The sequence below is a fragment of the Gekko japonicus genome, unplaced genomic scaffold (genome assembly GCF_001447785.1).
Source record: "Gekko japonicus isolate JY-2015 unplaced genomic scaffold, Gekko_japonicus_V1.1 scaffold4794, whole genome shotgun sequence".
Classification (NCBI taxonomy): Eukaryota; Metazoa; Chordata; class Lepidosauria; order Squamata; family Gekkonidae; genus Gekko; species Gekko japonicus.
Window position 1 is genome coordinate 18,154 of NW_015174391.1, and position 27,675 is coordinate 45,828.

Consider the following 27,675-nt stretch of genomic DNA (forward strand, 5'->3'; position numbering starts at 1 on the left):
TCATCCGATTTCCAAATGGTTTTTAAAAGGTTTGTTACACCTCTACCCTCCAGGAAAAATCCAGTCGCTCCCTGGGACCTTCCTGTAGTTCTACGGCAGCTCACGAGGAAGCCCTTCGAGCTGCTTGCAACATGCAACCTCAAACTCCTTGCATGGAAAACTGCCTTTTTAATTGCCATTCCCTCGGCTAGGCGAGTGGGAGAAATATTGGCTTTCTGGCACGATACACCTTTCCTATCCTTTCTCCCAGACAGAGTCCACCTCGTTCCGGACATCTCTTTCCTCCCGAAGGTGGTGTCAGAGTTCCACCTACAGGCAGAGGTCTTCCTCCCTGACTTTTTTCCAAATCCAACATCAGCGGAGGACAGATTATTACACACCTTGGATGTGAAGCGGGCTCTTCTGTTCTAATCAGTAGAACACACCCGACTAGACGAGACTCACAACTATTTGTCTCGTACGCTCCGGCACGGCTGGGTACGCAAATCATGGCCCAGCACCTGTCAAAGTGGATTGTAGGTCTAATCCATCTATGTTACCTACTCGCCAAACAGCCATTGCCTGGCCATATCAGGGCTCACTCTACCAGGGCTGTCGCGACTTCCACTGCCTTCCTCCAGGGAGTACCACTGCCAGACATTTGCAAAGCCACTACCTGGGCCACGCCTAACACCTTCATCAGGCACTACGCCCTAGACGTCCGTACCAACACCAGTACCAACATGGGATGTCACATTCTGTCTTCGGCTATGCAGTAAAAGACCTGCCAGTACCCACCTACAGGTAGGCTACTGCTCGCTAATCTCCCATGGGTGTGAAGCACAGAGACCATGTCGAAGATAAGCAGGTTGCCTACCAGTAACTGGTGATCTTCGAGTGGTCATCTGTACATTCACACCACCCGCCCTCCTTCCCCACTGCTGTCAGCTTCTACATTTTTAATAGGGGTTGATTTGTGGCCGTTTGTAGGAACTGGCGGGATGTCTGCGCCCACCCCTCTGGGCATGCGCGGTGGGGTTCCTGCGCATGCCCGAGGGACTGGGCGCGAAAATCCGTTAAAAGGGCTTGCTACAGCACCAATCGATCCAGCGTGTGCGCACTGAATCCCATGGGTGTGAATGCATAGATGACCACTCGAAGGTCACCAGTTACTGGTAAGCAACCTGCTTTTTTTGTTGCCAGCAGGCTAGATAAACGTTCCTGTGTTCTAAATAAGTAAAAAAAGGATAATCGCTTTAACATTTGTAAAATGTTTTTTTTCTGGGAAAGGAATCTTGTATCTTATTATTTACTTAATTGATTAAAATGCATGTATGTTATTCCTCAACTATCAGGTTCCCTTATCACTGATAATATACTGTCCCATAAATGTCCATGGAACATGTACAGTCACATTCCCCGCAGCAATGGGATGGGATAGGAGGGTAGAATTGCTTTTCTGCAGTAATAAAATATTGAAGATTGATTACTGATATTATCCTCACAAAAGGAGTATTAGCTCTAAGGAAAACATACAGATCTTCTTTGTAAAGCTCTTGAGTGACGGTCATACATTTATTGCAAGAAAATGGCTATGGCTGAATTTTGGCTGCATGTGGACAGTGATTTGCTAGGAGCATCAGGACGGATTCACCACTGTTGAGTCAGTTGCTCTGATCCAGCACTCGTTGTTTCAGAACTATACAGATGTAAATTGCGGACATGGGGGGGGGGGAACTTTGGGGAATAGTGGGCAATTTCACTCCTAGGGGAAACCAAAATAAGCGGGGGGGGGGGGAGAAAAACACAGAAAATGTAATTGAATTCCAGTGTGTTTCTAAAGTGAACCATGCACAGTTTCTTCTTTTAAAGGAGTACTCAAAATAAATTAATTAAAACAAACTTCTGAAGAACATTTCTCACACTGCTTCAGGCATTTGGTTGGGGAGAAATGAAGTGTATTACTCATCTTGAGTAGTATCCAGTAGGTACTTGCGATAGTTAATCCCTAAGCACATGCTTCCTGTCTCATCAGTCTATGTGCAGAACATATCTAGTCAAAATGGATTAAATTTAGATGGTGGAGTGAAAATTGGTGGAAGGAACATTAACAGTTCAAGATATGTAGATGGTATCACATTACTGGCAGAAAACATTGAAGACTTGAAATGACTCCTGATGAAGGTTAAAGCAGAAAGTGCCAAAGCAGGATTACAGCTGAACTTAAAGAAGACAAAAATCATGACTATTGGGGAATCTCTCCTTATATATAATTGAATAGTGGGTGCCAAAGTTCTAATTCTAAAATGCGCTCCCTTAGTGTATGGCTGATGGCACTGCTCCTCAGCATATATCGCCACCAATCAGAAGGCAAAGCCCGGGTCCCGCCCACACCACAACTGCTGCGACAACCTGGTCTTTTGCATATGGAAGCTGATTGGACTTCAGTCCATACCACACCTCAAACCCCCCCCCCGCAAGGCAGTTGGAATTTTCAGTTGCATAACATACCTCATAGGGGAGAGGAGAATGGGTAACAATGGTTACCACTCTCCAGGTGAGGGCTACAGATAACTCAAACATACAAATGCTCTTCAGGTAGCAGAGATCAGTCCCTCTGGAGAAAACAGTGGACTTTGTCATTAAACCCTGCTGAGGTCGCCACAGGAAACTGACACTGTTTGCCCAAAGCCAGAGCACTCTCCCAGAGCCTCTTTCTAGATCCTGTTGTATTTATTTCCGCAACGGGCATTATTTCTAGTTACACAATAAGTTTGATGATGAAGAAATTGAAATTGTTCAAGGTTTTTATTCCTGGGCTCCATCTTCAACCAAAAGGGAGGCTGCAACCAAGAAATCAGAAGGAGACTGGGACTGGAAAGGGCAGCCATAAAGGAGCTAGAAAAGGTTCTTAAGTGTAACGTGCTGCTGGTGACCAAGATAGGGTTGCCAAGTGCTTACCAGCTGATTGCCAGAGCGTCGCCCAGCGACATGCCCAGCGTGCTGACGTCACTTCCGGGCGATGTCATTACGCTGGGCACGTCGGCCCGATCTGCCCACTTCGGGGGTGGGGTTCCCCCGCCGGCCGTATCTGGACCGGCGGATTGGAGGCCCTTAGAGTGGGGGAATCTCCACCCCCTAGGGGGACTTGGCAGCCCTAGACCAAGACCAAGATAATTCATACCATAGTATTCCCCATTACTATGTGTAGTTGTGAAAGTTGGACAATAAAGAAAGAAGACAGGAAGTTGATTCCTTTGAAATGTGGTGTTGGAGGAGAATTTTACAGATACCATGGACCACAAAAAAGATGAATAAGAGGGTTCTAGATCAAATCAAGCCTGAACTCGCCCTAGAAGCTAAAATCACTAAACTGAGGCAATAATACTTTGGTTACATTATGAGAAGACGGAGTCACTCAAGAAGATAATGATGCTAGGAAAAGTTGAAGGTAGCAGGAAAAAAAGAAGACCCAACATGAGATGGATTGATTCAGTAATGGAAGGTCACAGCCCTAGTTTTGCAAGACCTGAGGAAGGTTGTTAACAATATTATCATCAGAAGTTGGAAGCAACTTGATGACACTTAACACACGTGCGCGCATGCGCACATATTACAGCAGTTCTCCCTCTGAGGCGGAGGACATCTGCATGGATTATTCCCACCGTGCCAATAGGGAGGCAGGAAGGAGATTTTTTTCCTTCCTGTTGGCGCCTTTGGGACATCCCATCTCCAGTTCTGTTCCTGCCTCACTAGGGAGAAGCAGCACAACTTAGCTAGCCTTAGTTAAATTTAAAACTTCTAAATACTTTTTCTTCCCTCCTAGCCTGACTTGCCGTTCTTACTTGTTCTAACTTTTTCTCTTTTCTCTCCACTTTGCTCCCTCTGACTTACTTCCTTTCGCTCCTGAGTCTGAGTGAAATTGACAGAGATCGGCCGAACCGAAGAGGCCTCGCAAGCCACAATGGCCGGCAAAGAGATTCCCGAGACGTTTTCCTCGGGCGACGAGGGAGACGCGACAGCCGCATTGGCGGTGTCGCGGGAGAGCACCGGGACCGATCAGCCTTCGCGGCTTGATCGCGCGTCCCCATCGGAGGCTGCAGACGCTTCAGCGGCGGCGCACAGCGCCAAGAAGCACCGCTTGCAGCCTGATATAGATGAGCCCGCCATTTTTTCGTCACGTCCTCGGACGGGTGGCGGCCATCTTGAGGACCCGGCTTTCAGCCTTGGATCCTCCTCCAGAGCATACCAGGGGGCCGCGGGGAGCCCGCCACCGGGGAATCCGAATCTGCAATGCGGTAAGCCCCCGAGTAACGCGGTAATGGTTGACCCTGCTGAATTAATGGCGTTCATCAGACACTCCGTTCAAGTGGAGGTTTCTAAGGCCAATAAGGCTGAGTCCTCAGAACGACAGCAGCCTCACTCCCTGGGCTCCCAGGCCTCTCACCCCCCGATATGGCCAACCAAGGAATCAAAAAAGGCTCCTCCCCCACCTCCCCCCCATTCTTCCAACTCGAGGAGACTCTCAGACGAACTATGGAGGGAGGATCTAGAGTCCACTGCATCCTCCACTGAGGAGAGAGAGGAAGGTGAGTTTCTATCGGATGATGAATCCGAAGAGCTAAAATTACCAGAACAGGCCTGTAGATTTTTTAAATCTGAGGATTATCAGTATCTACTGTCCAAGGCGGTAAAGGCCCTTGAGTTACATGACGTGCCTGCTTCTGAGTACCAGAAGGCAACCAAAGCAAAAATTAAATCTAAATCCGGTGGCAATAAAGAATTTTTCCCACTGGAAGAATGTGTGGAAAAGGTGTTCCCCTTTCCCAAGTATTTTGAGCGTCAACTGCGCTTGGGTTGGGACAAGAAATTTCCATCATTTACAAAAAAGCTCTATGCCATGCCTAACTATGCTGATGAGCTCTTGCAGGTCTCTCCAGTGGACGCTCCTGTGGCGGCGCTTCAGACTACGGGTCTGGTCTCGGAAGATGGCTTGGGCAACATCCGAGAAGCTACAGACAAGAAGTTGGAAGCTACCCTGCGGAAGATCCACGAATCCATCGCCATGATGGTACGGGCAGCATCCACGGCATCCATCGCCGCAAGAGCTTCCATTGTATGGTTGAGGAAACTACTTCAGCTAGTACCTGAGAACAATCGAGCAGTACTGGAGGGCATTTCACGCACGCTAAAATCAGATTCTTTCACAGCCGACGCAACTTTGGACATTATTTCGTTTGCGTCAAGGGGGCTGGCCTCCACCGCCGTCGCCAGAAGAATGCTCTGGCTTCGGGCTTGGCAAGCGGATGCTCTTTCAAAATCTATCGTAACTGCTTATCCTTTTCAGGGTGATTGGTTGTTCGGCGAGGCGCTTGACAACATCCTCGTCAAAACTAGGGACAAGAAAAAGGCTATGCCACGTTCTCTGAGAGCCGCTGACAGACGCAACCCTCAGTCCTTTCGTTCTCAACATACCCTGACACGGATTCGTCACGATAACAAGAAAACCACGTGGGAGTCCTCTAAACAGACCAACAGACGGGGCTCCTTCAACTCACGCTTTCAGAGATCACACTTCAGTAGAAGCGACAGAGGGGCGAAGGACTCTAAATCAAAACAAAATTGACTATTCCGATTTGCCGGTGGGGGCACGCCTTCTACATTTCACGAACGGTTGGTCAGAGGCACAGGCGGACGCCTGGGCTGTAGAAGTTGTGTCCCAAGGTTACACTATAGAATTCTTACAACAACCCCCAGAATGTTTCCTACAATCACCAGTGAGCAAGTCGACAATCAAAAAGACCATTGTCAACAAGGCTCTACAACACCTGATCAAGATCAGGGCCATAGAACCAGTCCCTCCAGATGAAAAGGGTCGAGGGATCTACTCCATTCTATTTATGGTCCCCAAAAAGAACGGGGATTGGAGGGCCATCCTGGACTTAACATTTTTAAACAAATTCATTCATCTTCGCAGATTCCGGATGGAAACTCTGAAGTCAATCACGGACTCCTTGGCGCCCAACAAGTTCCTTACCTCCATAGATCTGACGGAGGCGTACCTACATGTGCCAATACACCCCGCACACAAGAGGTACCTTCGTTTTTACATCTATGGACAACACTACCAATACCAAGCGCTTCCATTTGGACTTTCGACAGCGCCTCGACTGTTCACCAAGCTGATCATCAACCCAGTAAGTCACCTCAGAAATTTCGGCATTCACGTGCATCCGTACCTCGACGACTTGTTGGTTCGAGCGTCTTCGCATCAAGAGTCGGTTTCCAACACGGAAAGGACAATCCAGTGTCTACGCAACCACGGCTTCCTGATAAATCTGGAGAAAAGCTGTCTATGACCAACTCAATGGGTGGAACACTTAGGGGCGCTGATCGACACCAGACGCTCGGCCGTATTCTTGCCAGCTGCCAAGGCACAAAAGATCAAAACCATCGCTACACGTGTGTTCAAACAGCAGATCATCAACTCTGATGGAACTGGCCAGCTCATTGGGACTTATGATTGCCAGCACAGATATGATACAATGGGGTCGAATGCACACCAGACCCTTGTAAATGTTTTTACGACCACATCAGCTGAGCATTATCCAAAAGAAGGTGCTCAATCTACAGGTTCCTTTCAGAGTCAAAGAAAGCCTATGCTGGTGGGCAGACTTCAACAACCTGACAACCGGGAAGACATACTACATAAGTAAATTCCTGGAAATATTCTCCGATGCCAGCCTCACGGGATGGGGAGCAACGCTGGAGGGTGTTCCAGTTCAGGGCGTGTGGTCATCAGCAGAGACCTTACTACCAATCAACTTGTTGGAGATACGAGCAATTTATCTTGCCCTGCTTCATTTCTCCCCGAGACTGCAAGGGCAGCATGTGCTGGTGAGAACAGACAATTGTCCAGACCCCAGTCTTTCGAATAAATCCACGTTTGGTTTAGCAAAGAAGCATTTATTGAAAAGCGATGGTGAATCAGGAACAACAGGATTGTTAAGAATGAAACTTACTACTAGGGTGCAATATAATAAACAAACTCAAAAATGACCAGACCCAATGGGGCGACTTCCCGCGTGCGGGAAAACCTGGTTCTTTGCCGCCAGACCTCCCTGGGAACGAAACGGTCCATAACATAAACATACAACAGTTCTCATGCCTACTAATTAAAGCAATTCCACACTCCGTCAAACCTCCAGCCCCGACCTTGGCGTTATCTAGTTACAAAGCAGACCGAGCTGACATGAAAAGGAATGCACCTAACGAGCCCAGTCGAAGCAACAGGGATATAGGAGCCGAAGCCTGGCAGCAGGAGGGGGGAGGGAAAGGGAACCCCAGCTGGAGTTCACAGGGTCACACAGAAGTCCATGGCAGCTTGCTGACAACAATATAGCGGCGAAAGCTCACCTCAACAAACAGGGAGGTTCCCTTGAAGGAGATATCATGTGATGTTGGATCTTATTTAAACAGCCAGTTGTGTGTATATGACTAAGATTTGTTATCAGAAAATTCTAATATCAGTTGGGAGCTGTGTTCAGCCACTTGTGGTAAGAAGCCAAATGAATTTTGTATTATGAGAAATAATGTAATATGAGAAATTGTGTATTTTTGTAATCACAGAATTTGTAACATTTTGTATTGTAGAATTGACTTTGTGAACAGAAAGAATGACTACAAACTGTATGTAAATAATTTTTTATTGGGAAAGGGTGTTACTGTTACTCTAGAGGTGTTTTCCCTTAGTTATTTGTACTTTATATCTTTAATAGGAGATGTGACAAAGACTTTGGTCGAAACGAACAGCTAAAATCTCGAGCAAGTTCGTCTTGTTGGGACTTCGGTCTCTGGATGTGCAGCTACTGAAACAAAAAGAATATGTATTAGATTACACAAAGAAGCCATGAAAATTCTAATCTGGGCAGAGAGAAACATCACGTCCCTGAGAGCAGAACACATCAGGAGAATCGAAAATGTGCAGGCCAACTGGCTCAGCAGACAGACGATACAAGAGGGAGAGTGGGCTCTCCACCCGGATCTCTTCTCCACGATAGTGGAACATTTCGGATGTCCGATATTGGATCTGTTTGCAGCACCAACCAACCACAAACTACCGAGATACTACTCCAGGTACTTCCATCAGACCGCGGAAGCAACGGACGCGCTCACGACAACATGGCCCACAGGTCTACTCTACGCGTTTCTGCCATTCATACTGATTCCCAGGACTCTGCGCAGAATCAGAGAACTCAGGGCGGAGGTCATTTTGGTGGCTCCACGGTGGGTGAGACGTCCATGGTTCTCTACAATCCAAAAGATGTCTATTCTACCTCCCCTGACCTTACCAGTATTTCCAGAGATGATATCCCAGGGCCCAGTATGGCACCCGGACCCAGGTTGGCTGTCCTTGACCGTGTGGAGATTGAGCAGAAAAGATTGTTAGACCTAGGTTTCTCCAAGCCGGTCATAGATACTATCATGGCATCCAGGCGCAAATCCACGACACGGATTTACAATACCACTTGGAAGGCGTTCGTGCGTTGGAGTAGGCGCAAGAAGGTCAATCCGCTCTCACCTTCGGTACCATCTCTACTGGCCTTTCTACAGGACGGGCTAGACACAGGTCTACGAGCTTCCACTTTACGTAGACAAATAGCAGCAATCACCACGGTGATTCCTACATTAGAGGGGGTGAGAATATCTAAACACCCGCACATTCAACTATTCTTGCAAGGAGCAACGGCCAAGTCTCCACCTCAAACACATCGTTTTCCAAGTGGAGACTAAACGTGGTTTTAGATGCCCTAATGAAACCGCCGTTTGAACCCCTCAGAGGTGTCGGGCCGAAGTGGCTACGAATGAAGACTCTTTTTCTCGTCGCGATCACTTCGGCGAGAAGGGTTTCCGAGCTGAACGCCTTATCGGTGAAATCCTCCTGCTGCACGTTCCACAAGGACAAGGTGGTGCTCCTGACGGATCCTACTTTCTGGCCCAAGGTAGATTCCAGATTTCATCGTTCGCAAGAGATATGCCTACCGACCTTCTGTCCGCAACCTAAACACCTAAAAGAACGTCTTTGGCACACACTAGACGTCAAAAGGGCCTTGGAGATTTACATAGCAAGGACGGAGCCTTGGAGGAAGTCTGACTTCTTGTTCGTTGGCATCTCCCCACCTCATAAGGGAGAAAAGTTATCAAAATCATCCCTCAGCGTGATACTAAAATCTTGTATCGTGGAGGCTTATAAAGCGGTTGGTCAAGTCCCACCACCTGGCATAACGGCACATTCTCTGAGGAGTGCAGCGACTAATGCAGCCCTGATTAACAGAGCTTCTGTGTAGGAAGTCTGCAAAGCCGCAACATGGTCGTCAATCTCCACCTTCACAAGACACTACAAGATCCATTCCATGGCATCTGCAGAAGCAGCTTTCAGGAGAAGAGTTCTACAGCACGCAGTCTCCTTGGAAGAAGATGACAACCCGCCCGGATAGGGGACACTGCTCGGTGAGGTCCCATGCAGATGTCCTCCGCCTCAGAGGGAGAACGACCATTGGACACTTACCGTGAGTGGTCCTTCTCCTCTGAGGACAGGAGGACATCTGGGCCCTCCCACTGTCATCTTTCTTCCACCTGTTTTTCTGACTGTTCTTGTTCAATTTCATATCTTGTGCTGAGAACCTCTTTCCTACGTTTTTTCATCAGCTATCTCTGTTAATAGATAGAGTGAACGTTTGTTGAATTCACTATTCACAGTTATGTTTTGTCTATAGGGCAAGGTTAGTTTTTTCAGGCTGCACAACTGCTTTTCGGAGTCCCAGAACTGGAGATGGGATGTCCCAAAGGCGCCAAAAGGAAGGGAAAAAATCTACTTCCTGCCTCCCTATTGGCATGGTGGGAATAACCCATGCAGATGTCCTCCTGTCCTCAGAGGAGAAGTGTCCAATGGTCGTTCTGGTCACATTTCTGGGAGCTAGTTTTGACTTGTTTGCATGAAGTATTGTGGGAAAGAAATGGGTTGACTTACAACTATGAAGTGATTAAAATAAATGAACATACATAAGTCTATATCTTGATAGCTGTACAATATCACCTTCAGTCTCTGAAATGTTATTGTATGTAATTTATGTCAACTTTTGTTTTTTAACGTTTGGCGATTAAAATTAATACCATTTCATGTGAGATCTGGGCAAAGCAGTATTCTACTTAATTATGTCTCATGAATTAGATATACAAAAGGGTTGTTATTTTGCAGATACATTACAGTGTTGTCTTTTAATTGCATAGTGTTCTGCTTTGGGGGCAGGTCCTGCCATCTAGCCTTTGAGAAATTAAGCCACACCATGAGCCTCATTCAGAATTAAATAGAAACGGGAAAAGGAGAAATCTATTTCAGATTTGCTAGACTAGCTTTTGGAGCTTAATTTCTCTTCTCAGTATTTGGCAAGATTAATCAGTATTCAAAGCAGTTGGGATGCCACAGAGAAAGACTGGATAGGTACATAACATAAGAACATAAGAGACGCCAATGTTGGATCAGGCCAAAGGCCCATCCAGTCCAACACTCTGTGTCACACAGTGGCCAGAAATACCAGTGCCATCAGGAGGTCCAGCAGTGGGGCCAGGACATTAGAAGCCCTCCCACTGTTGACCCCCCCCCCAAGCACCAAGAAGACAGAGCATCACTTGCCCCAGAGCCCCTAGCTATACCTTGTGGCTAATAGCCACTGATGGACCTCTGCTCCATATGCTTATCTAATTCCCTTTTGAAGCCGTCCATGCTTGTAGCACCCACCACTTCCTGTGGCAGTGAATTCCATGTGTTAATCACTCTTTGGGTGAAGAAGTACTTCCTTTTATCCGTTCTAACCCGACCGCTCTGCAGTTTCATGGAGTGCCCACGAGTTCTTGTATTGTGAGAAAGGGAGAAAAGTACCTCTTTCTTAGAACCATATATGGGTATGTCTTATATTGCCTGTGTTGAACACACTCATTGTATCCTTAGGAGAGTACCTATTTGGCATGGTGTTAAGTAGGTTGGATCTGAATCTTTTCCTTGAGCATTACTTTAAAAAAAAATCTAAATTTCATTTTATGAATCTCTTCTGCTAGAAAAGAGTTACATTTAACTTGTCTGGAAACAAGTTGATTTTACATGAGTGAAATAACAGTTTGAAATGGGTATTTTTCTCACTGCCTGAGAACTGCAGATATGAAAGAATATGGTGAGATTGACAGCAACATGGCTGTTTGGCTGCCTGTCTCTGACATCATGTGAAATGCAGTATATTTTGTGTTGGAATAATGCTTCTCTATTGTGTTCTTATTGTTTCAGCCATCCTGGTGATTGAGTTTGTCTATGCTATTGTGGGCATTGTTTGGCTAACTCAGTACTACAGTTCCTGCAATGACGTGACTGCCAAGAGTGTCACTTTGGGTGTGTATGTGAGGGTTTTTTAAATATTAATTTGTTTTCTACTTGTTTAATGTTCCCCTCACCCCCCCAGTGCTTAAATATAAAGTTAACCAATTCATAACCATATGGAAGTCATAGAGAGCTCTATATGCCTTGTCCTTTTGTTTATCTGCTACTTGAATATGTGCATGTGTGTGGATTTGCACACGCACACACACTCATCACTGTATCTAGCAGTAAAACCGCTGGTCCCTCTGTGGCCTCACAAGAATGTTGGGAGCGGGGGGGGAAGAGGAGGGAAAATTAGCGGCTCAAGCCCCTGAGAGCTTACAGAATCCTGGACAGGGAGATTTTTAAAAAATTAGCTCAAAATGCCTTTTCTTTTCACTCAAAGTGGCTTACAAAAGCAGTAAAAACATTACAAATTAAAACTAAATAGAATAAAAGATCTCAAATGCTTTTATTCTATTTGTATGTGTATGTATGCCTGTATGTGTGTATAGACAGACACGCATGCACACACGCACACACACATCCCTACATCCGTTAGCTCAAATCTATTTGCTATTGGTAGCCCTAAGCTTACTACATTTATTAAATATTTTAAGATGTTAGCCTTTCAATCTTTGAAGCAATCATAAAATTTGCATAAGAATGGTCTTCACTTCAGTTGGTGAACATCAGGTAGAATAAAGTTTGTTGCTATAGAACAGCCACATTCATAAAACAAAATTCAAAGGTAATCCACGTCTGCTTCTAGACTAAGTTTTTCAATATTTCTGCTGTTCTTTCGCTAGGAATGGTTGTCTGCAACTGGGTTGTCATTCTGAGCGTTTGTATCACTGTTCTGTGTGTCTTTGACCCAACGGGACGCACTTTTGTGAAACTACGAGCCACAAAGAGGAGGCAACGGAACTTGAGGACATATAACTTGAGGTAGGGAAGAAGTGGGAGTCTAGAATTGTTCATAACTGAGGAGCTTTTTTTTACTTGTTTCATGATTACCTGCTTTCCTTTTTTTTCACTAAACATCAGTTTTCCTGTATTGCCCCTACAATGAATTTAAAAAGTGGTGTGTGATAAAATAGTTTGTGAGGCTTCTGTTGGGGGGGGGGTGCTTTTTGCATGTGATTTAGTCTTCTCTAAATCCAGGCCAGTAATTGGTGTGTTTTTTGTTACGCAGAAATGTAAAGTTTCTCTCTCGATATATAAGTTAACCTCCTTCATTTTACAAGTGCCTTGTTTCAGATGTCTTGTTTTCACCTTCAGCCATGTTTCATTTTGTAGTTCTTAATAGTTAATGCATCATTGCAACAGGAGTTGCAAAAGAGACCTATAAGATTGATGCCAACGCTCCAAGGGTGCTAAGTTTCTTTGACTTGTGCGGCTAGCCGATAAATCAGACAGTAAAACAATTATCCAGGCAGTAAAGGGTAACAAAAGAATTTATTCGAATAAGGAACACCTCACAGCTAAAATTCAGCGTGGATGTTCAATGTGTTACAGCTGGGAGCTTGTTTATATACTCTTCTTGCTCCTCCTCACTTTACATTATCACTAACATCATTTAGACATGCTCAGTTCAGTTTTCTTTGTCTGGTCAGTCATCAATCACATATTTGACAAACAGGATGTTACTTGGCTGCATCTCAACTCCTACAATGCAGGTGTACTGCTCATTATGTTGATTTATATTTTTGTTTACTTCTTTTGTCTGTCTTCCCAGACTCCTTTCACCTTTGAATGAACTCTCAGACTGAGTTCATTTTTTAGTACAAACTTAGATGTTTTCATTACAAAAATGGTTCTATCACATTCATACATGCATATAAAAGTATAACAATATTCTTAAAGCATTTTATAAACTTACTTTTACTAAAAGGTATACAAAATATGAAGATATATATCATTACAATGACATTCTAAAGAATTAAACCCTTTACATGAATTCTTTTAGTGTTTTAAAGTAGTCTATGGCATAAAGCTCTTGTAGATGCACTGAATCTATCTATCAGTCTTTATTTTGGTCCATCAGAATATTTTTGATAATTTTATAAAGCTTTTTGTCTAAATTAAACTTTTACTTTGTAAAATTCACCGCCTCGCTTTAGGCAGCAGGAGTCACCCTTTTATAATACAAGTTCTGCATTTTTAACTAACCCTTTTAATTGACTTTCAGGCGTGCATGATTTTTTGTTTTCTTAAACCTTTTGGAATGTCTCCCAACTTTTTGCTTGTTAGTCCTTTTAACTTAGCTTTTTTAGTTGACCTGTCCATGGTTTATGTCTGCCATGTTGGCTGAGGTTCCTACACATCTGGTTTGCCCTTGGTCCTTTTCCAACTCTTGCTCTTGTCAACAGCTTGTTAGCTTTAAACACATTCCTTTATTAGAAAATTAAAACCTTAACTAGTTTTCTTCTTTTTCATTAAATATACCAAAACATTTTATCCATAAGCTTTCATTCTCAGGTATAAACATTCAGAGATATTTACTCTTTTAACAATTATTCTTTGCTATAAAAGCACCTTAAAAACTTAGATCTATTTTACATGGAAAATACAACTGGACTTCTATTCAACCCTATTAATTTCAAGATCATTAGCTCGTGGATCCTTGCCAGGTCAATTTTAAGTGTATAAAAATATCTTAACCAATTATCCTTTGAAGTAAAGGATGAAACATCAATCTCTTAACTGACAATTAATGCTTTCTATTATTCCAATTAAAATGCAAACAAAAAATTTTCTTCTTTATAATAATAAGCTAAAAAGGCAAACATATATAGAGATATTGCTTATAGACTCCAATAGTTCAATATTGATACGTTAAAATACTCTAAGCTTATTAAAAGTTACTGAAAATTAGAAGCTGAAATAAACTTCTGAAATCATTCTCTGAAGTAGGGAGGTTCTCATAATTCTTAAAGTTTGACAGTTCATCCCAATTAAAAGAGCTGACACAAAAACGCCTGTTCATTAAAACTCAAACAGTCCTTAGTTAGGAAAAACCTCCCTTGTCAATTAAAAATGAATTAAACCATCTGTCTTTATAAAGCTGTTTAGTGGTTTAAACAGTTCAATGCTTCCAGGAGAGTCCCAAAGACTTTCCCCCAAAGATTCCTGTAAATCAGCAATAATCAATAGAAAATCATTTGAACCCTGGGTATCTCCTACAAGATCATAAAAGATACACTGCTGAAACAGACGAGTGGACTATCCAATCCAGTATCCTGTTTCACACAGTGGGCAAACAGTTGCTGTGGAGGGGCAACAAATGGAACATAGTCCAGGCCCTTCCCCTGATGTTGCTTCCTAGCACTGATATTCACAGCTTTACTGTCCATGGACATGGAGGTTCCCTGTAGTCATCTTGTGTAGTAGCCATTTATAGACCTATCCTCAGTGTCTATATGAAATCCCCTTCCAGAGCCATCTATAAGACCAGGAAAGGAATATATTATATAAATATAAGGCATATGATTACAGGACTTTGTATTGAACAGCAATAAAGTTGTTTGGTGTTATATAATAAAACAGAAGTCTGTGGCTAATCATTTCTACAAAGCTCAAAGTTTGGTAAATCTAGTGGAAAACACTTGAAGTCAAGTTTTTCCTAGGAACTCCTTTAAAACTTTTATAAGGCCATATTTAGTATTGGTCTTGGAAATTCTATTTCTAGATTAAGCTTCATTACAGCAGTAATCTTACACACAAGACCTATAAGCTTCAAATGTTTGAGGGACAAGTCTGTAGCCATGATCAAAGGGGTCCTCAAGGGTCTTGCGCCCTCAAGAATGTTTTAGGTTCTTTCTCAGCTGAGTGTTTGTTTGTTTACCTGTCATAGCTCTCTAGTCCTTTTTTTACTTGTGGAGATACAAAGATATATATGCAGACAATATTTATCTCTCCAACTTCACAGTAAGAAGTAAAAGTACTGCTAGCTTTCATTGTTGTAAGTAGTGGGTGCAAAGTCATTGCAGTTGTTGATGAACCTGGGGCTCAAGTATTTATTTTTTAAACATTGTTAATGTTTAATTTTGTTTAAAATTATGAAATGAAATACCTTTAATTATATTAAAGCTCGAGCGTGTCCAGAAGAGGGAAACCAGGATGGTGAGAGAGTTGGAATCCAAGTCTTAGCAGGAAAGGCTGAAAGAGTTGGGTATGTTTAGCCTGGGAAAGAGAAGGCTTAGAGGGGACAGGATTGCAGTCTTCAAGTATTTGAAGGGCCATCATGTAGAAGATGGAGCAGATCTATTATCTCTTGCTCCGGATTGCAAGACTAGATCTAATGGGTGGAAATTACAAGGGAGTCACTACCGGCTAAATATCAGGAGAAACTTCCTAACTGTAAGAGTGGTTGAGCAGTGGAACAGTCTGCCTCGGGAGTTGGTGGATGTTCCTTCGCTGGACGTTTTCAAGCAGAGGCTGGACGACCACCTTTCGGGTATGTTGTAGGCAGTGTTCCCTCTAAGCTGAGTTAGTGTGAGCTAGCTCACAGTTTTTTAGCCTCTGGCTCACACATTTTTGTCTTAGCTCAGGAAGGATGACTCCAGAGCAAACTAATTTATGCAGTAGCCAAATCGCTCACTCACAACTTTAATGCCAGTAGCTCACAAAGTAAAATTCTTGCTCACAAGGCTCCATCCACAGCTTAGAGGGAACATTGGTATGTAGGGCTATCTTGCAGTATACTCCTGCAGAGTCCAGGGGGTTGGACTAGATGACCTGCAAGGTCCCTTCCAACTCGATAACATTCTATGTTTCTATATCAAGACTACTTTGGTTTGCTGTTTTATATTGGCCTACAGTGTATTGGCCTGCACTGTACTCTTACAGTGCAATCATAAATAGTTACACCTTTCTAAACCCACTGGCTTCAGTGGACTTAGAATGGTGTAACTCTGCTAGTGAGTGGACTGTTTGTCTCTTCACCGATCCTGGATAAGATTTCTGGCTACTAATAATGGTGAGCTTCTTGACCTTTTAACGGAGGAATACTTGGTTTCACCTTTAGAAATGCTCCCATTCCAAACTTTGGTGGCATTATTGGCTGTAGGACTGTTGAAAGCTGAAGAAGTAATAGCATGCAGTAAATGTGCACACCCATAATTTCTAGTGCTGCTGGATGCCACCTTGCAAATATCATATTTCCAGAAACACACATATATGTATCTAGAGTGGATCTGAGGTTCTACTGCAGAATTTGTTGATATATTTATTATTAGTTGTTGTAGATTTTCCGGGCTTTATGGCTGTGGTCTTGGTATTGTAGTACCTGATGTTTCACGAGCAGCTGTGACTGGCATCCTCAGAGGTATAACACAGATGGAGTACTCTTTGTGTCAATGTTCAACATTGACACAGAGAGTACTCCATCTGTGTTATACCTCTGAGGATGCCAGTCACAGCTGCTCGTGAAACATCAGGTACTACAATGCCAAGACCACAGCCATACAGTCTGGAAAATCTACAACAACTAATGAACTCCAGCTATGAAAGCCTTCGAAAACACATTGATATATTTATCCTTTGTTATAATTAATCTCTGTAATAGGCATTCCGTCAATGCTGTTTTTGGTTTCTTTTGGTTTCCTTCTGAGCAGATGCTGTGCATCCACTTTTCATTTATAATCCTTCCATCTGCTTATTCTAGGCACCGTTTAGAGGAGGGACAGGCTAGCAGCTGGACTCGGCGGCTTAAGGTTTTCCTTTGTTGCACTCGAACAAAAGATTCCCAATCAGTAAGTTGCAACTTCCTTTTCCATCAAAGAGTAAATTATTTATGGCCAATCAAATTCCAGTCTTCTCAGATCATTGGACTATGAAAACTGCTAGGATCATTATCATTAGTAACTCTTCTTCAAGAACTCCATGAACTCTTATCTAGAATGTGGTCTGTCAGTCCCTCTGTAGTCTGGTGTACACATGGTTCTGTTTTATATCTGGACTTGCCTTAAATGGTTACCCCCCCCCCCATTGTGACCTTTTCCTGTGCCATTTGTTCAGCACATTAACAAAAAACTGGGTATAAAAATGGGAGAAACAGGCACCTGGAAAAGATGGATCCTTTCCACTCTGAAAACATAACACGCTGTTCTTGCAGTTGCCTGGGTCTACAACATAGGTGGGTAATAAATAGTGAGAGACCATCATGAGCTGAGGATGCTATGTGTTTGGCAGGTTCTAATCTGCATTGGATACTCCTCTGTCCCTTGGCAGATTCACCCTGAGAGATCATATTTCTGGATGAAGTTGTATGCCTCTTTATGCCTACAACAAATGCTGTTTTACAGTGGGTAAAGGGCTTTAATCTCTAAAAAGATAAAGTTGAAAATCCACAGAAATACAAAATATAATCTTGGAAGAATTAAAGGGATGGCAGATTACCCAGATTTAAAGATTTAAAGACAGATTTAAAGGTTGAGCCAAATTCGATATATAACTTAAATTGCTATATATTAAGTACTAGGAAAAAGGCCCATTGTGGAAATAAATACAACAGTCTCTAGAAAGAGGCTCTGGGCAGGTGCCCCAGCCTTGGACATTCAGTGTCAATGTGCTGTGGCGACCTCAGCAGGGTATAATGACACTGAGTCCACCATTTTCTCCAGAGGAACTGATCTCTGCTACCTAAAGAACAGTTGTAATTTTGAGTGATCTCCAGCCCGCACCTGGAGATTGGCAACAATGGTTCCCCAGAAGGGTATGGTTGGTTTGGAGGGTGGAGTATATGGCTTTGTACCTGTCTGAGGTCCGACACCTCCTGAAACCTCACCCTCTCCAGGCTCCATCCCTCACATCTCCAGGAATTTCCCACCTGGAGTTGGCAATCCTATCTCCTCCCCAGCCAATCATCAACCTACCTTTATTTGTCCCTCACTCTTCAGCTTTCCACCCCCCACACACCTGCAGCCTCTCCCGTGCTCTGAAACCCTGACTGCTACGTCACATTGGCTGTCATAGGGGGGCCACCTCAGCAGCATATAGGGATACAGAGCCCACCATTTTCTCCAGGGGAACTGATCTCTGCCATCTGGAAAGCAGTTGTAATTCTGAGTGATCTCCAGCCCTCACCTGGAGATTGGACACATTTTACCTCAGAACAGCAAACTGTTTAGAATGTTAGAGGCAAAAGCCAATCAAGTCGCATATGAAAACGACCTCTGTGTTCCGAGGCAAAGGCCAATGAGGCTGCATATGCAAATAACCTCTGTGTTCTGACTGGCTACTGGGGGGGGGGGGCAGCAAATTGTTTAGAATGTTGGAGGCAAGACTCAAGCAATGCAGCCAGTGGATAGGGACAGATTCTGAGTGACACACCAGGGCGCCAACCAATTCCGGAGCGTGTGGAATGTTCTAGAGAAGTGCCACCACCATTCAGCTTTTATATATAAGGGTGATATAGTACAGCATTCCATTGTCATTTTGTTCTTCAGAGGCCATATGTTGTGATCCGGTGGGCTTTCATACTTCAGCTACCTTGAGATTTGAGCCCTCACCCATTGTGAATCAATATTAATGTTAATGTTATTATAAACAGATCTCATTTTTATCTACAGTATATTTCTGGATTTATTTGTTACATTCAGTGGTTCACCTTCTGCCTTTGGATATTACTTGGGATAACCTTGTGTTTTATGTTTTAGGTTTCACCATAAATTAGTATGGGCATGCTCTGCTTGCACCATGGGGATAGCATCCATGTATGAAAGATTCTGAGAGAGTTCATTAGAGCCCTCGTGTGTGCACAAGGGTACATGTATAGACATTGCATCTGAGTCTTAGGGGAGGTTTGTGTTCGTTTCCAGTATCCCATCCAGCCCCCACTCTGCCTGATGCAAGTTACTTGCCCTACGAACATATAAACATTTTATGTTTTTGTTGCAGGAGGCATTGGTGTGACACTTTAGTACTTGCAACAGCAGACATGTTGCCATGTAAAATGTGGGGCTGCTCTGAGTGCCTCAGACTGTTTGCCATCTGAATGACAAATGGCAAGGGATGCCTACTTCCGTTGTGCCCTCCTTGGGAGCCAGCTAAGGGCATCACAGTGGCAGCTGTTGGAGACAAAAAGCTGGCCTAGATAGATCTTTTAGACAGTGTTGTATAGTGGATAGCATTTTGGATTTGTGAGACCCAGGTTGAAATCTCTGCTAAGACATAATATTCAGTGATTAGGCTTTTTTAAATTAACTTTTATTGAAATTTCATAATAGAGAAGAAAGAGAAAAAAGAAAAAGAAAAAAAGCTAGAAAAAAGTCAAGAAAAAATAATTCCACATGTATGCCTTCTCAATACAAATTATGGATAGCTTACAGTCCATATTATCTAAATCACGTAGTATCCTCGTGTCTAATATATAATAGTCTTATATTCATATTTATCCTTAATCCACACATGGAAAAGAGTCCAAGCATCAACAATGTCTTTTTTGAATTTTTCTTTCAAGATCATAGTTAATTTGTCCATCTCTGCACATTCCATGATTTTCCAAATCCATTCTTCTTCTGGAACTGTCCATTGTTTCCATACTTGAGCGAAAGTAATCCTGACTGCTGTCACTGCATGCGATATAAAGTTGTTGGGGTTTTTTTGTTTATTAAATTTATCTGACACGCAATTCAACAGGAAGAGTTCTGGTTCAAATGGTATTATCACCTATAAAATTTCTTGCATTACTTTATGTACCATTTTCCAAAACTTTTTAACATGACTACAAACCCACCAGATATGAAAAAGGTACCTTTATGTTTATAACATTTCCAACATTTGTTAGACATATTTTTGTACATTTTTGTATAGATTCTCCTTAAAGGAGATTGATTTTGTTGTTTTTACATTTACTTTCCATAATTTCTCCCATTGTTATAGCTCAATATGACCCAGATTTCATGCCCATATAATCATACAATCTTTACAATCATTTGCAATAGAAAATTATACATTTTCTTTATAAGTTTCTCTTCAGAAGTACATAATAGCTTTTCAAAGGTACATTGCTCTCTATAAAAACCCATGAGCTTTCTGTCTTTATTATATCTAGATTCTATCTGTACTCTCATCCACCAATCAATTTGATCCCCTTGCTCAAGGCTTGAATAAGTCACTTGCTGAAATCATTCATGCCCTACGAGGAAAGGCTAAGGGCCCTGGGAATGTTTAGTTTGGAGAAGAGGAGATTGAGAGGGGACAGGACTGCTCTCTTTAAATATTTGAAAGGATGTCATTTGGAGGAGGGCCAGGAGCTGTTCCAGTTGGCAGCAGAGTACAGGACCCGAAGCAACGGGTTTAAATAACATGCAGAAAGGTATTGGCTGGATATTAGGAAAGACATTTTCACGGTCAGAGTGGTTCAAAGGTGGAATCAGCTGCCTACAGAGGTGGTGAGCTCCCCTTCACTGACAGCTTTCAAGAAGAGGCTGGAGGAATATTTGTCAGAGATGCTCTAGGCTGGTCCCGCATTGGGCAGGGGGTTGGACTCGATGGTCTGTGTGGCCCCTTCCAACTCTGTGATTCTATTATTCTGTATATTACAAATGGACAAGCTCAGGCTTGGTTTATTCTTGGGCTTGTGCAATCTCTTATTTTCCCACCCCTCTTTGCATGGAGCAGTGATTCAAAATTTCCTGGTTCAGTCTATCTCCAGTGTAATTCATTGTCCAAATTTGGGTTTGCCTCTGTCATGAGTCCCATCCTGGTTTAAACCAGGATTAAAGCATTGTTCAGAATCCCAGTTTCTGGGAAAGGAACAAACTAAAGTTTCTTAAGGTGCCGTATGTCACAGCAAATTGGACTTAGACTTCCATAACCAGGAAGTCTTCAATCATGGCTGGTGACCAGCTGAGCTCTGAGCAGGAGCAGGAGAGAGAGCTGTGAGAGAGGTGAGTGGGTTTCTTTTACTTGCTTTCAGCTGAGAGAATTCAGCTAAGGATATTTTGTGGGAAAACTGTGTTTAGCAGTGTGTGGAAGCACTTAGAGTTCTTGCAGAGTCCTGGCTGATTGAGTGTGGGAGAGGAACGGGCATTGTTTGACTGGGATTGCCTGTAATTGAGAGGAAGTGGAAGGGGCATTGTTTTGCCTGTGATTGAGTGCCTGGGTGAATTTGAATTTGAATAGCTGCTGCCTGACCTCTGCTGGGGGAGGCCTCTATTTAAGGAAACACCTTGGCAGAGGCACGAGCCTCTGGCACGAGCCGAAGGGTGAGCTAAAGGGCTCTTTGCCTGTGGCTCTTAGCCTAGGGACTCTTAGACTAGGGGCGCTGTAAGAAGCCCAAAAAGAGCCAGAAAGACAAGGCCCTAGGCTCTTTGTCTTTCCCGTAAAATAATTTGACTTGATAACAAAACCCACATAAATACCAAGGGTTTAAAAGGGGGATTATATTTATTTATTTTAAAAGAATTATGAAGCCAGAATGCCAGCAGGGGGTTGGGGGCTATCCAGTGTTTTGCACGGAGTGTCACATGTATGACTATCTGCCCACTGGGCAGAAGTCTTGGGTGTGTCCTCGGTGCAAGGAGCTCCTGGTTCTCAGGGAACGTGTGTGCTCCCTTGAGGCCAAGGTGGCTGACCTGGAGAAGCAGAGACAGTCAGCTAGGCACACAGAAAAGACTCTCGGGGACTTGTTAGCTTCGTCCCACTCTGGATCTGGCAGCCCCGCTGCTGTCAGGGAGCATGAGGGTCTAGGGGAAACAGGGCACCATGCTGAGGATAAGGGGAATGTGCCCTCAGAAGGGACCTCTTCCCCAGCTGGTGAGCGGCTCTCCTTTTGCACCAAGGAACCATCCCTGAGCAGGGTGGGAGGGGGGCTCTTGGTAGTGGGTGATTCGATCCTTAGGCAGGTAGACAGCTGGGTGGCGAACCCGCGTACTGACCGTATGGTGACTTGCCTGCCTGGTGCGAAGGTAGCGGACATTACGCGTGTTTTAGATAGGCTGGTAGATAGTGCTGGGGAGGAGCCAGTGGTCGTGGTGCATGTCGGCACCAACGATGTGGGGAAATGCAGTCGTGAGGTCCTGGAGGAGAAATTTAGGCTGCTGGGCAGGAAACTTAGGTCCAGGACCTCCAAGGTAGCCTTCTCAGAAGTGTTACCTGTTCCACGCGCAGGGCCGGAGAGACAGGCAGAGATCAGGAGTCTCAATGCGTGGATGAGACGATGGTGTAGGGGGGAAGGGTTCAGGTTTGTTAGGCACTGGGATACTTTTTGGAACAAGAGGGAGCTGTACAGGCGAGACGGTCTCCACTTGTCCCGAGAAGGAACCAGGCTGCTGGCACTTAAAATCAAAAAGGTGGCAGAGCAGCTTTTAAACTGAATATTGGGGGAAAGCCGACAGGAGATGAAAAGTCTCTGGTTCGGGTTGGCTCATCTGAGAGAGGTGAGGGGGTACCGGTTGCTTTTCTACAGGGAGGTGGATTGAAATTGTCCACAGAGGCCATGGCTGGTGACATGGACTGCCGGACAACGACTCGAGATAGCAAGAGGAAGGATGCAGGCTTAACTTGTAAGGGAAATTACAGCTGTTTCTATACAAATGCTAGAAGTGTCCGAGGTAAAATCGGGGAGTTGGAGTGCTTGGTGTCGGAGGGAAAAATAGACATTGTGGGTATTTCTGAAACTTGGTGGGATGAGGAAAATCAGTGGGACACAGTGATTCCCGGTTATATATTATATCGGAAGGATAGGGGGGGAAGGGTTGGAGGTGGGGTAGCTCTGTATGTCAGAGAGGGTATAAAGTCTAGAAAGATTGAGAGGCTAAGTGAATTGGATTCGCTTCTGGAAGTTCTATGGGTTGAAATAGGGGGGCCAAAAGGAAACTTAACACTGGGAGTTTGTTATCGCCCACCAGATCAAAAGATAGAGGAGGATTATAAAATGATGAATGCCTTAAAGATAGCAACTAGACAAAAACACTGTGTAATAATAGGTGATTTTAACTACCCACACATTGATTGGGTCAATATGTGTTCTAGTCGGGAAAAAGAGATTGAGTTTCTAGACACTCTAAATGACTGTGCTATGGAGCAGATGGTCACGGAACCTACCAGGGGAGAGGCGATCCTTGATTTGGTCCTAAGTAACACTCAAGACCTGGTGAGAGATGTAAAAGTGATTGCACCGCTTGGAAACAGTGATCATAATGTTGTTGAGTTCATCATTTGTACAAATAGAGAATTGGCCAAAAAGACTCACACAACCATTTTTAACTTTAAAAGGGGTAATTTCTCTGATATGAGGGGACACGTGGGGAGGAAACTGAAAGGAAAAGTAGAAAGGGTCAAAACAATTGGGGAAGCTTGGGATCTATTTAAAACTACGATCCTAGAAGCTCAAAAAATATATATTCCGCAGGTTAGGAAAGGCACAAACAGGTATAGGAAAAAGCCTGCATGGTTAACAAACAGAGTAATGGAGGCTGTAAAAAGTAAAAAGAATTCCTTTAAGCAGTGGAAAGCTAGTCACAGTGAGGCTGATAAAACGGAACACAGGCTATGGCAAATAAAATGCAAGTCTGAGGTCAGGCAGGCAAAAAGGGAATATGAGGAGCATATAGCAAAAAACGTAAAAACCAACAATAAAACTTTCTTCAAATACATTAGAAACAGGAAACCAGCCAGGGAGGCAGTGGGGCCCTTGGACGACCAAGGGGTAAAAGGAGTATTGAAGGATGATAGGGAAATGGCTGAGAAGCTAAATGCATTTTTTGCCTCCGTCTTCACTGTGGAAGATGAGAAGTGCTTGCCCACTCCAGAACCACTGATTTCAGGAGGGGTGTTGGAAGACCTGAGTCAGATTGAGGTGATGAGAGAGGAGGTCCTAAAACTGATAGACAACTTAAAAACTGAAAAATCACCAGGCCCAGATGGCATACATCCGAGAGTTCTGAAAGAACTCAAATGTGAACTTGTAGATCTCCTGACAAAGATATGTAATCTTTCCTTAAAATCTGCCTCCATTCCTGAGGATTGGAAGGTAGCTAATGTCACTCCCATCTTTAAAAAGGGTTCCAGAGGAGATCCGGGAAATTACAGGCCAGTCAGTCTGACGTCGATACCGGGTAAATTGGTGGAAACCATTATTAAGGAAAGAATTAGTAGGCACATAGATGAACAAAACCTATTGAGGCAGACTCAGCACGGTTTCTGTAAGGGAAGATCTTGTCTCACTAACCTGTTAGTGTTCTTTGAGGGGGTGAACAAACATGTGGACAAGGGGGATCCAATAGATATTATTTACCTTGACTTCCAGAAAGCTTTTGATAAAGTTCCTCATCAAAGGCTCCTAAGTAAGCTCAAAAATCATGGGATAGAAGGACAAGTCCTTTTATGGATCAAAAACTGGCTAGTTCATAGAAAACAGAGAGTGAGTGTAGGTGGGCAATTTTCTCAGTGGAGGGTGGTAAGCAGTGGGGTACCGCAGGGATCAGTACTTGGTCCACTGCTTTTTAACTTGTTCATTAATGATTTGGAGATGGGAGTAAGCAGTGAAGTGGCTAAATTTGCGGATGATACAAAGTTGTTCAGGGTGGTGAAAACCAGTGAGGATTGTGAGGCACTCCAAGGGGATCTGTCAAGGATGGGCGAGTGGGCGTCAACATGGCAAATGGGGTTCAATGTGGCCAAGTGCAAGGTGATGCACATTGGAGCCAAAAATCCTAAATATAAATACACATTGATGGGGTCTGAACTGGCAGAGACTGAGCAAGAGAGAGATCTTGGAGTTGTAGTGGATAACTCACTGAAAATGTCGAGACAGTGTGTGACTGCAATAAAGAAGGCCAATGCTATGCTGGGGATTATTAGGAAGGGTATTGAAAACAGATCAGCCAATATAATAATGCCCCTATATAAATCAATGGTGAGACCTCATTTGGAATACTGTGTGCAGTTCTGGGCACCACACCTTAAAAAGGATATTATAGCTTTGGAAAAAGTGCAGAAAAGGGCAACTCGAATGATAAAAGGGTTGGAACGAGGAAAGGTTAAAGCGCTTAGGGCTCTTTAGCTTGGAGAAAAGACGACTGAGGGGTGACATGATCGAGGTTTATAAGATTATGCATGGGAAAGAGCAGGTAAAGAAAGAGGTACTTTTCTCCCTTTCTCACAATACAAGAACTCGTGGGCACTCCATGAAACTGCAGAGCGGTCGAGTTAGAACGGATAAAAGGAAGTACTTCTTCACCCAAAGAGTAATTAACACATGGAATTCACTGCCACAGGAAGTGGTGGGTGCTACAAGCATGGACGGCTTCAAAAGGGAATTAGATAAGCATATGGAGCAGAGGTCCATCAGTGGCTATTAGCCACAAGGTATAGCTAGGGGCTCTGGGGCAAGTGATGCTCTGTCTTCTTGGTGCTTGGGGGGGGGGGTCAACAGTGGGAGGGCTTCTAATGTCCTGGCCCCACTGCTGGACCTCCTGATGGCACTGGTATTTCTGGCCACTGTGTGACACAGAGTGTTGGACTGGATGGGCCTTTGGCCTGATCCAACATTGGCGTCTCTTATGTTCTTATGTTCTTATGGCTGTGAGTGCTTGAGGGGAAGGGGGAGCAGGGAGTGATACTGAGAATAAGACAGGCTTACACTCCTCATAAACAAACTGCTGTCTTCAAGACTGATAACTCTTTAAATGCCATCTTGAATGTCTTAAACAGGGATATAAATGTGACAAATAAATTCATCTAGCAAGGTTCTAAGATGGAATCTATAAATAGTATACCTCAAATAAATTAGAAAGTTAAGGAGTTGAAACCTGGTTCCCTATTTCAAAACAGATGTTTCTTGAAAGGGTGTTTGGCAGTTAAGTCTTGGACACTAAGCTAGTGTCCTCTTGCTCTCACATTTTGTCATAAGTTGATTTTTCCTTGGATTTTTCAGGATGCCTACTCTGAAATTGCATATCTCTTTGCTGAATTTTTTCGAGACCTTGACATAGTCCCATCTGACATCATAGCAGGCCTAGTACTTCTACGTCAACGGCAGAGAGCAAAACGCAGTGCAGTGCTGGATGAAGTGAGTGTATGGAATGTTTTGTGGGTTCTTTTTCATTTCTAAAACACAGAGATATTACTAGCATGTTTACCTGGCCTAGAGTAACATATTCTGATGTCTTTTAGTGTTGAAGATCACCAAATCTTTGCCTTATTCTTGTATAACAGTCAGTTATTTGTCGGTGATGTTTCAGAATAAATTAACATATGTTTTTTATCTGAAATTTGCAAAGCTTCACGTTTGGTGATTTAAACTTCAGAAACATTTTGCTATCGGGATGGAGGAAGAATCATAATTTTTCATATGTCATACTTTCACCTTTGTTGCATAATAAAACGTTATCAAATCTGTAGAAAATTGGTACCTTAATTAGCCATGGATCCATGGCTTGGATCCACTGGTGCATTTCCTTGTATAGAAGGATTTCTGCCTGTGGATCATGACTTCATTACTTCCCTTTCATGTGAAGTCCAAAATGTCCTCTGAAATGTCTAGCTACAGGGGTAGGCAAGAACATTGCATTCGGTAGGTAGAAGTCCTTCAGTCCATGGCAGTGCTCCAGAATATCAAGCAACTATTTGTCTTGATCATCTACTATAGGAAAAATGTCATGACACTAATGAATAGAGTAGTGGCAAAATGCGAGGCCAAATAGAAGTTACCAAATGACAAGTTCAGTGACGACTACTGATCGTTATTTTCAGGTCTGATGCTGTAGCTGAGTGAAGAGAGATCTTTAGGACCAATATAAAACAAGAGAGAGAATAACTAGAAAGAGATGAAAATTTTGCAGAATGCATTGAAGAAGCAACAAGATAGAAAATCTAGAGTATTGGGTTAGGAATCACTAGTTCATATTCCCACTTATTGGGTGACTTATGATCTGTCTGACTCAGTAAAGGAGGCCACAACCCGCAGTTTACACAACCTGAACAGGGGCTGTCCATGACAGGATGTTTTGGAGGTCATTAATTCATAAGTTTGCCATAAGTTGGAAGCGACTTGATGGGACTTAGCACACAAATGCACACACACGCGACCAGTCACTCTCTCTGAGCCTGACCCTCTGCACACGGTAGTTGTTATATAAAAATCGTGGAGGGGAGAGCTCCCCGAGCTCCTCAGGGGGGGTAGGATAACAATACGATTGGTAGATAGAACATTATTTTTTAATCTGCAGTGCTGTAAGTCAAAGGGGGCTTCATTCTAACATGTTCTCATTTTAACATGTTTGTGTGTGTGTGTGATTTTTCAGGCAAATAATAAAATTCTAGCCTTCTTGTCAGGA

The 27,675-nt window shown here is 43.5% G+C and overlaps 1 protein-coding gene across 1 annotated transcript in view; it reads left to right on the plus strand.

Moving 5' to 3' along the window:
• The window catches only part of LOC107121456 (sn1-specific diacylglycerol lipase alpha), a gene marked incomplete at its 3' end in the record, with an annotated part of 68,497 nt that overhangs the window by 13,098 nt on the left and 27,724 nt on the right, over nucleotides 1-27,675 (plus strand). Inside the window, exons 3-7 of the mRNA XM_015424365.1 lie at nucleotides 11,318-11,419; nucleotides 12,196-12,334; nucleotides 17,055-17,142; nucleotides 26,274-26,408; nucleotides 27,643-27,675. The exon at nucleotides 27,643-27,675 is cut by the window's right edge and continues 66 nt beyond it. Of these exons, the coding sequence (XP_015279851.1) occupies nucleotides 11,318-11,419; nucleotides 12,196-12,334; nucleotides 17,055-17,142; nucleotides 26,274-26,408; nucleotides 27,643-27,675 (497 nt within the window). The remainder of the gene's footprint in view (nucleotides 1-11,317; nucleotides 11,420-12,195; nucleotides 12,335-17,054; nucleotides 17,143-26,273; nucleotides 26,409-27,642) is intronic.